Consider the following 10,424-nt stretch of genomic DNA (forward strand, 5'->3'; position numbering starts at 1 on the left):
AACATTTTATTATAAAACTCATTTCCTCACAAGACACTGCTCTGAGACATTTTCTTCTATGTTTCCGTAAGATGAGAGGACAATATCCGAGCTACATTTGTTTGTTTATATTGTCATTAAATCCATATATACACATTCTTCAAATTCTAGCTTCATAATTTAACATTTATCAGTATGGTTCAAGGCTTCATTACAGAAGTAAAATGTTTTACGTTTGATACAACAAGTAGCAGAGCTTCATTACAAGTGATCAATACTAACGCAAATGTTGCTTTTACTTTCCCTTTTAATGGAACAGCTTAATGTAGAGAAGTGGCAAAAAGGAAGTGAGGCTGAAAAGCTGCTGGTTTCAATCCCTGGACTATCGATGCGGACCACCTACCAGACATCATTAGTCCAGTAGCTGTGCTGTGCGTCTTCTTAAGTAAATGTGTGCAACAAAGATAATCTCAATATATGCTAAATAAAAACCTTCCGAGTACATCGTACTATTCAGTATGTTTGTGAAATTGACGAAACCGTGTTTAATGCATTTGTGCAAGATCTCTACAGGCCCCTGGTCCAATCAGCAACACTTGAACACTGTGTGACAACATCATTAACATACATTCAACATGTGCTCTTCTGTTCAGTCCAGACCTGCTATGTTTGCTGATTACTGTGTTGCTGCACCCTCCGCTCAAAACACCCAGATTGTTTTAAACGGTTTTCATCCATATGCAACAAAGACCTATATGAGACCCATTGACACGAGCAGCAGACAGGCTTTCCTGGGTTGTTGCTCGAGGAGCAAAGAGAGGTCTAGTCGTATAAGGGGGGCAGGCTGTAGAGAAGAGGAAGGGGGGGGGGGGGGGGTCTCAGGAAAAGTTCAATAAAACAATCTCAAATGGGGGAGGGGCCCCAGACAGAGTGCTGGAGAGGCACTTCTGTTAATTTAAGTACTTGATTCCACACCCTTGCCTGTCCTCTGACTGTTCCCACAAATATTTGAAGTGTGGTTGCTGCAACAATGCTGAGGCCCCTGAAATGGAGAGCAGAGCAAACAGAAACTGGATGGGTCCAATGTTTGTCTAAGGTCTTAATAAAGCCACCCTTCAAGCACCATTGAAACCAAACAAACAGCAGCTCTTTAAAGGCACACAGAACAACTGGGCCCTGCAACAAAATCTAGTTTGGGTCATTTCCTGCCATTATCACCTGATACCATTTTTAGCCTTTGTGACAGCAGGCTTTCCCTCTGGCTTCCAAAAAAGCGAGCGTCACACTGAGAGTACTGTAAGGCCAACTACAGCATGTGGGGTTTGGAATCGCAAATCATAAGAACAGTTTTCCTGAGTGAGATGTGCACGGAGAAAAAAATTACTATGCAAATTGTACAGTTGTGGAAAACCTACACAAATCACTACCATGCTCTCTGTCACCACACAACCAAACTGGGATTGCAAGGAGGCCTGAGGGTGAAAATCCATTTCTGAACATTCTTTCTTCATCCAGCAGAGCTGCCTTCAAGGCCTGTCTGTCACACTGTCATTCGTAAATCCAACAAGTACGCATGGTCTCAGTATAATATTCGTGCTAGAGGAAGAACCAGGAGCGCCACGCAGCAGCTGGAGCTCTGGGACGCAGAGGAATGGTCGGTGTACGGTTCCTCTCTGTCATGTTTAGGATCATAGTCCTCGTCCTCATATATGTCATCTACCTCAGGCTGGTCTGAAACTATGTGGTCCCCTATGGCGCACAGTTTGCTCATGTTCTCCTTGACCACTTCGCAGAAAGGCCTCTCCACCCCATCGCAAACGCAGCGGTTCAGCAGCATGCCATTTGGGATAAACAGCATCTGCTGAATGGTGGCTTTACACTTGGAGGAGCACTTCCTGCCATTGAACAGCTGTCCGCAGTACGATAAGTAGGCCGTGAGGGAGGTGTGGCAGTTGCTGTCCTCCTCGCAGCGCTGCCGGGCCTCCATGCACCCTATCCCCCCGGCATCGCTCGGGTACCTGCGCGGGAGGCACGGCTCTATGGCTCGCTTGGCGCTGAGGCACTCCGCGTCCTGGGCGCAGTCGCAGGTCTCCAGGTCTGGCCCGCTGCGGGTGTGATTCAGTCTTATGAGAGCGTTGATGCAGTGGCTGGGGCACTGCCTCCTGGTCCCTCTGATGTTCCCCTCACATGCTGCTAAGTACTGATTGTACGCAAGACCACATTCGGGTTCGTCGTGGCACCGAATAAGCGCCTGCCAGCAGATTAGCTGGGCATCTAAAGCCACCAGCACCCATGGGAGAAGTGCCAGGGCTCTGCACCAACATTTCATGCTTGGATGGAGTTGTAGTTGTGTGACGTGCACTTTCTCCGCCAGCACATTAGAGTCGGGACCATTTACACATTGAATATGACTGAAGTTCACACGGGTGAACACACAAACAGTTTGTTTCCAGCTCAGTCGTAACAATACGGTTGATCTACAAGAAATTAGCCACAAACGTGCTCGTTAGTTGCCTCCTCCTGGTCAGCTTTGCAACTGTGCGCGTCAGGCTCTGAGTGGGGGGGGTTCACCACGCGTGGCTGCAAAGTCCAGAACCAGCGCCGCTACCGTCACTCCGCGAAGCATGTCCGGTGTAAAAGAGGGGAAATCCTAATCCAGAGTGCGGTCGGTGTCTGCTCAGTGCCAACGCTGCAGCTAGGAGTCGGACGCGCCGCTATCCAAAGTTAACGCACAGTCTGCCCGCAGTAATGGTCCACAGCTCAGCTCGTACACTTGAACTCATCCCTGTTGCCATTGTTAGTCTCGACTCCTCTCCCCAGCTCGACCACGTTTAGCATCCATCCGCGCATTGCCTTGTTGTTATTGTTGTTTGTATTATTATTATTATTATTTGGAAGAGGCTGCTCTCTGTCGCCTTCTGTCCCGCTATGTGCGTCTTTGTCCCTCGTTCTGCTGTTTCGCTTCACGCTCCGCAGAGCATTTCCCCACAACACCCTCCCCCTGTCGAGAAAAAAAAAAAAAAAGAAAAACACAGAAAGAAAAGTTTTCCTTCCCCCCTCTCCCTCTTTCTCTCTCATTTACAATCCTGGCCACCGATTGGTCGTCTTTGAGGAGTTAGCCGTGGGACCCACTTCCACTTCCAGGCCTACAGCAGCACAGCTTTGCGCACAAATCCTCTCAGTACATGACGAGAAAGACTGGATGAAAATGTGGATCACTTTCCACGCATGTAACTCAGGAGCGTCCTCTTGCAGCAAAAACACAAGGTGGGAGCTTGCAAAACGCATTCCTCTTGCAAGAGACACACACACACACACACGGGCAACTTCCCTGTGCAGAAAAAACCAACAAATGTGTTTCTTTTTAGACGTGAACCAGAGCCAGGGGGAAGCTCAGCGATAAGGTTTTCACTGAAAGGTTCGCGCTAATTGTCACTCTTCACTCCTCTCTCTCCCTCTCCCATGCCTCGGAGTTTTAAAGCCCCGATTGACAGAGGAGAATGGAAGAGAATAGTATTTTCTGGCCCGTTTCACCCTAATTGTGTCAGTTTGGCCATGCAGTGGCCCAGTGTCTTTCCAGACTGAAGAATGTTCACGCACTGCGGCCTGTCAATAGAGAGGGGTTTCACCATCAATATATATTACAGCTCCCCCCATTCATCCAACACTTGAAAACTACCAATAGCCCAGGCTTTCCTGCTATTGAAATGGTAACTAACTTGATCCTTTTTTTTTTTTTTTACAAAGCACTGTCAGGTCCCCCCCCCCCACTGAGGGGCTGTGCCAGTTTTGCACCAGCTCCACAAAACCAGATGGATGCCCAACCTGATATCTATTCAAGACTACACTATGTAAGCTGCCTCTGAAAACTACATTTTTGTCTTAACACAAAATGTTGGCAACAACTAGAGAGTTATTTATATTTAAACTTATTATACTGTACAACACAGAAACTTTGGTCTAATGCAAAAACACTAATGCTTCTAAAATATATATATATATATATATATAATTCTGTATTAGTTCAGGTTTTAGTTCACATTGGAGCATGTACTGATTATTTTATTTATTATTCCTTAGCAGTGTTGCTCCATAATGATTTCTTTCCCCACCAAATGTAATACAGTGTTATAATAGGTGCGTCTTTAAATGTTGTGACAACATCCCATCACTGACCTATCAGTCATAATCAATCCGCCTCCCTCCTGGATAAATCTGAGGTTGATTGAGTGAGTGTAGTTTTTGTCTCCACCTGGTGTTCAAGCTGCTGCAGATGGAAGAATGCCAATTACTAACTAAATGCAACATGAGGCTGTTCACTGTGTGAGGGAAATAAAACAAACAAACCAGAAAGGAGGTGCATTATCCTAAAAATCAGTTTATTGCAGTTAAAACTCCAATCACTGAAATACTTCCAGAGATAGAATGATAGAGATACTGAGAAATAAAGAAACAGCCAAAGATCCAGAAGACACTGCGTGTCATGGCAGCCATATGCTAAAAAAATAAAGTTGCACAGGATGACAACACAAAAATTACATCTCTGTATTATTACTATTGTTATTATTATTATTATTATTGAATTATTGTCTCAAGTCACACACTCATACAAAGCAAACAGTTTGCTTTATGGCTTCGGTTCCAACCATTAATGTAGTGTCATCAAACATCTCTATTATAAAATCTCTTATTGCATCGTTTCCTCTGCTTCATATTGACTGAAATGCTCCAAATAAACTGGTCATCTATCACAGGACAGAAACCACTGGCATGAAAATGTGGAGCGTCTCCTCAGTTTTCATTCAGCACTTGTTTGGCACCTACAGAAACGAACAGTCGACATGTTTTGCTCAGATTTTCTCTAAAACTAAAATGTGTACGACTAATGTGTCAAATTCAAACTTTCATAACCTGTTTTTTTGCAGTTGAACCATAAGAGGAAGCAAAGTGGGAACAGATGTGAGATCAGAGCTGACTCAATCAAAGTATATATGAACATCAACAACGTCCTCTCTTGACTCGACGACTGAGCCTTCACTTACCTTTGGCTAGAAAACAACAGAGACGGAGCAGAGCAGCGAGCCCACAGCGACTGCAGAACAACAACGCGAAGAGCGCTTTCAACCACACAGCCTTGTTTTTTTGTTTACAGAGACACCACTTGACATATCACATTGTCTAAACAACACAAATCCACCAGCACAAAACACCACCACTGAGACGCGAGGGGGGTCAATGAGATGGAGGACGGGTCAAAGGTCATGTCAAGGTCGACAGCACTACGAGATCCAGCGAGCTGATGAAAACAGGGTGGAGGGTGAGCCGCTGGACAGCTGATACATTTATATCTTACACAACATGAATATTTTGTTTTCTACACACACTGCAGTTCCACAGTTTGACTTATTTCTGCCATTTCCTTTATATTTGTTCGAGTGGTTTCACTAAAGGCTTCGGCATACAACTCCTAAAGCATTTACAGTTCTCTCATCTGAGCAGCTTTTGTTCGTTTTCCTCTGGATGCAGCACAAAACACAGATTTACTCCCTATGTAGCTGATACTGATGCTAGGTTAAACTATATAGTAATACATATGAAATGAGCAGCAAATCTATCCTGGCCTCTCAAGCATGATTAGCTTTTTACTCCGTTATCGGCTCCGTTTATCTTAATCAAACTACAAACAAGGAATCTGTAGAGACTAAATTAACGGCTTGTCTTAGTAAGAAGTAGCTTACACGTTGTAGAAGTCTACAGAAGACGACTTTGTTTGGACATCCAAGGCACACTGAAGCACGGAGGGGGAAAAAAAAACCTTTATAATGATATGTCTAGGAAAGGCTTAAAAGACTGATGAGGCTCACAGGGAGCTTTCATCAGGACATCAGCGTGCCAACATTAGTAAGCTACTTATGACAAAGATCAGCCTCATTAGTTGCTCTAAATGAATATTGCCCGTTTGAAGAGTTTGTGCTTTTGTACGAGGAATAAAAACAACCCCACAATTCACCGGGTTTCCCAACACATGGCCTCCTCACACGTGTGCGCGTTTTCCTTCCAATCGAGAAGCCGATTTCGCTGACACGCGCCCCCGTCTGGTTGGACACGCACAAGTATGTCAGTGAAATCAGCTCCTGTGCGTTGGAAAGAAAATAAATCAATAAATCAAAACAACCCAAACACACCTGAGACCTCTGCTGCTGGATGGTATTGGTTATCTCATATTTTATCACTGGTCACGTAAGGTAAGGAGAGTGAGGGAGCAGAGGATTTAACAGACAAATATTTGTCAGAGGAAGAGTTATTCTAAAGGCAGATATCTCATTGGTTAAACCTCAATGGGAAGAGAAAATAGGTCGATTTCAACACTGAAGTATGAAGGACGTTCACATTTTCTAGTCAATTTGAAGGTCAGTGGGAAAACTAACTAATTAACTCACCGAGGAGAAACTATTTCGAATCATTTTCTTCCCGTTTAGTAAGACGAACCCCAGGTTTCCTAACGTCACCTTCCTCGTTTCTTGCTTTCTTTTCTGCAGGGCGTCTGTCTAACTTTGTGCAACAACTAAAACTGTTATTATGTGGCTCTGACATTCCACTAAAGCAACAAGAATATTTCTGTCTCCACAGCAGTTCTGCCTCTGAAAAATATTTGTACAAGTAAAATGCTAATCTCTGGGGACTCCGAGGGAGCCAGATCACATGAGACTGCAGTTCTCCGTCTGCTTTTTGAGGTCTTCCAGTGTGGCCTGGGCTTTGTCTTTCAGCTGGTCCATGTCCATGTTCTGGATGTTGGACAGCTGGCCCAGCACGGACTGCTTGTGTGTTTCCTCCTGGTTGTCTTCAGCGATCATCTTGGCCAGCTCTGTTGGCAACACCACGTCATCCCCCGCCTGCTGGATCTGGGTCTCATCTACCTCGTTCTGAGGTGGATACACAAGTGGTTAGACACACATGATTGACACATTCAGCAGGACAGGAGATGAAAAAACACAAAGTTCAAATCCAACCATTGGCTATAACACGTACTAGACCACAGATCATCTTTACCTCTAGTGATGATGGGTTATTTTACCTTTGGTAGTCTGTACTTTTCCCGAAAATGACTTCTAACTGTGGCTCTCTCAGCTTTTTTCTGGGCAAAATTGGCTTCTCGTTCTTTTCTGCAGAAAAAAAAGTAGATCTCAGCTTCAACCAAATGACTTTTTTAATCTTTTTCAAACTGTATGGCCTTTCACTCATGCTACAGGCTTTGAGTTGAACAATGCTAACTCCACAGCCCCACAGATTATGAAAATCAGTGTTCTTTCGCTGCCATGTGCAGTTGTATCTCTGCTTTAAGAGCATCATAAGACGCCTGCTGTATTTGGACCTTGGAGCCCAGCGTTACCACGTGCCCTCTTAACTACAGAGCGCGGAGCCAACAGAAGGTGGAGCAGCGGCAATGCCGTGGGGAGAAAAGCAGGAAGAGATGTTCATCTTACGTGTAGGAGCCCCAGATGCAGTGTCCTGTCAGTCCAGCACTCCTCTGAGGGCTTTCAGTCCTCTTGGGATGTGGACTACTAGAGGTAACCCACTAACTGCAGCAGTTAAACAGCTGTCAGGCCCTCCCACACACATCCTGGACTCACCTCCCTTCGGTTTCAGTGTTTTCATCAAATGGCAAACAAGCAGTTTAGCTTAAACAATGTGAAAAGTGGAGCATCCATTAGAACCATCTCCAACCTACGAAACTGTTTAATAGTTAAAATGAGTGTTTTGCTATTTGTCTTTACAAACATAACAGTATGTGACACCTCCAGCAGAGGGCAGGCAACAAGCTGCTAGCAAAGCTCTCTCCGCTCAGTGCCACTGGAATATTGATGGCTTCAGCTTAGTTCATAATTGTGCCTGATAAATTGTTAAGTTTGCTGAGATGAAGTGTAGCGTCGTGAGTCAACAACATGACATGCTGCCTAAAAAATCTGCTGCTGTGGCTCGAGGGCAAATACAGCCTGAGTAGAGTGGTATTACATCAAGAGAAATCCAGTAGGCGCTCACAGAAACATGAACACCACAGATGATGTTCTACAGAGCAGAGCTACAGTGGCAGAGGTTACATTGGACACCCGGAAGGATCAAATTCTGCCGCATAATCTAAAGACGGAAGGACACTGGAGCACCACGGGCGCGGCGTTTCTGTCTGTGTCCGGTGTGTCAGTGGAAGGTCATTTTATCACGAGGCGCGGCGTTCGTGGTGCTGTCTGTGTGAGCCCGAGTTCACTTTGTGCGAACACTAGCGGGCTCAACACCCAACAGCACACAGGCCCTCGCAGCGCTCGCTTTGCAGCCAGTGAGCAAAGCTTTGTGTCTTTCCCTCCCAAGGGCATCAGATGACCAGGGTTGTCACTGTGGCCTGGCCGCTGAGGGTGATAAACTGTCTACATGCGATATACCAACGTGAGCAATCCACCCCCTCACAGTCTTCTTCTGCTTTAATCCCAGCAAGACTGCTCCATGCTCATCTTCAGCTCCTCTGACCATTTACTCCCTTCCACTGAAGGTCACATTATGATGGGCGTTAAGCACCTTACCATGCCTCCTGTAGTGTGCAGTGGGCTCAGATCAGTTTTAATACTGTCAGACTTATGACTACACTTCCCACTCATGCATTAAACGTCTGCACATGGTACAGTGAGACACTTGGGATTTTTAATCCATGGTAACTATGACCCAGACTGTGAACATCTGAATAGTGGAGTGTTGCTCCAAGTGAGGCATCATGCTCATCTAGTGAGTTACTGTTTGGCAGATGACCTTGTTGTTACCTGACGTCGTCCTCCAGTGGACTCAGGAGATAAACACCACAACAAATGTGCACATTTTGAAAAAGGGATACATCAAGAATTCACTTTTGCAGGTGCCAGGGCGGAAAGATTGAAATGATAACAGCAGGCGTGACGAAAGAATTACATGGCTCTTAGTTGGAGGCTGGTAGCTATTAATACATTGAGCAAAACACAAGTAGATCCAAAAACCAATCTAAACACAATGTGTCCACTCGCTTTGAATGTTTTATATGTAAATTAATCTCAAATGATGAATGATGAAAGTCAAGCCAAGGAAGAGAAAAACTAAATTAATTCAAATGAGTTAATGCTCTCTGATAATATCCAAACATCTATTTTACACACACGCAGCCGGATTCGTTATTCAGCCGCACGCACAGCAGTAGGAACAGTTTGCGCTCCGGGCATCAATCCCTGTAGACATTTCCGTGGAAGAATGATTTCAGGAATCCCAAATTAAAAACGGCTCCACATAATTTGCCGAAGATAAGAGACAGAGAGACGGAGAGCTCCCTGGGCGAGAGGAGCAGCTGTGTGTGGAGCGCTCATGTAATCGCACTGATGCGTAAAAAAGCGCGCGGCGCGCTGGGAGCTCTCAGCTTATTTACCCACAAAAACAGGGCGTTTAATAAACACGCCGAACTTCCACATACTGTAGATTTTCATTACCACTTAACAATCACACGCTTCTATCATTGCCTTACTTTTCCTCCTCTAACTGTTGCTGGTATTGTTCGAATTCCTCTTGAGTCATCCCCTTCGTGGCGGCGTCTGATTTCTCTCCTTCGGATTTCTCCTCCGTCAGTCCGCCTGTCAGGTTCTTCAGCTGTCCTCCCACCACGTGTTTCACCATGAAAGCCATGGCTGCGCTTCTGGTTTTGGGCTAAGAAGTTGAAGGCTTGGTGCGCTCCGGGGAGAGCGGTGACGGCGGATAGAAATCCGTCAAGTGAAGCTTAAACCAGACGTCTGGAGCTGTCACGCAAGAGGATATATCTTTGAAAAGGCTCGAGCGGAGCAAACAAACTGAACTAAATGATTCCAACGGCGCCTCGGAAGCTGGCAGGTTCAGCACCACAAGCCCTGGACAGCTCCGCGCCGTGAACGCTGGAGAGGAGCTGCTCAGTTTATGAGTCAACAAGTTTGGCGGTGAACTCTACCAATCCCGAGACTCCGTCCGCAGCCACCACTCCCTCCACCCAATCCTAGGCACCGCCGAATTGGGTGTGCGCTTTTGCGCGGCGCGCGTCGGGATCCTGGGACGCGCGGGACCCCGCGATTCGTCGTCTGATTATAACTCACGACGGAGTCAGACAGGGCTCCGGGGCGGACACACACCACACGTGACGAGCCTCAGTGTCCTCCTGGCTGTGTTGGTGCCTCTGTGTCTCTCAGGGTCATCAGCGCGCTGGAGCCTGATGCGCAGTTTGTCAACACACGAAGGGCTTCCTAATTGCAAATTAGTCAAATGGCTGTCTGTGGTTAAAACGGCGTGAGTTCGGTTTATCGGCCTAATCACTTAGAAATGACGACGCGCTGTCTCCTCAACAAGGGCTTGTTTAATGTACACGGAAAAGCTCATTTTCCACAAGATGAGTGGAGCCTGAAACGCAGGAGCCC

At 46.0% G+C, this 10,424-nt stretch overlaps 2 protein-coding genes across 2 annotated transcripts; both read right to left on the reverse strand.

The window, feature by feature from the left end:
- LOC113174014 (growth arrest-specific protein 1) lies at positions 1-2,922 on the reverse strand. Its single transcript, XM_026377641.1, has one exon. The coding sequence runs from the start codon at positions 2,306-2,308 to the stop codon at positions 1,559-1,561; it is 750 nt and encodes a 249-aa protein (XP_026233426.1). The 5' UTR covers positions 2,309-2,922; the 3' UTR covers positions 1-1,558.
- Positions 2,923-4,347: 1,425 nt separating this feature from the next.
- Positions 4,348-9,967, reverse strand: cplx3b (complexin 3b). The gene is made up of 3 exons (XM_026377774.1): positions 9,512-9,967; positions 7,055-7,142; positions 4,348-6,902 (listed from the first exon to the last, which is right to left on the reverse strand). The coding sequence occupies exons 1-3, from the start codon at positions 9,667-9,669 to the stop codon at positions 6,678-6,680; spliced, it is 471 nt and encodes a 156-aa protein (XP_026233559.1). The 5' UTR covers positions 9,670-9,967; the 3' UTR covers positions 4,348-6,677.
- Positions 9,968-10,424: the final 457 nt, after the last annotated feature.

Source organism: Anabas testudineus, chromosome 3 (assembly GCF_900324465.2).
Source record: "Anabas testudineus chromosome 3, fAnaTes1.2, whole genome shotgun sequence".
Taxonomy (NCBI): domain Eukaryota; kingdom Metazoa; phylum Chordata; class Actinopteri; order Anabantiformes; family Anabantidae; genus Anabas; species Anabas testudineus.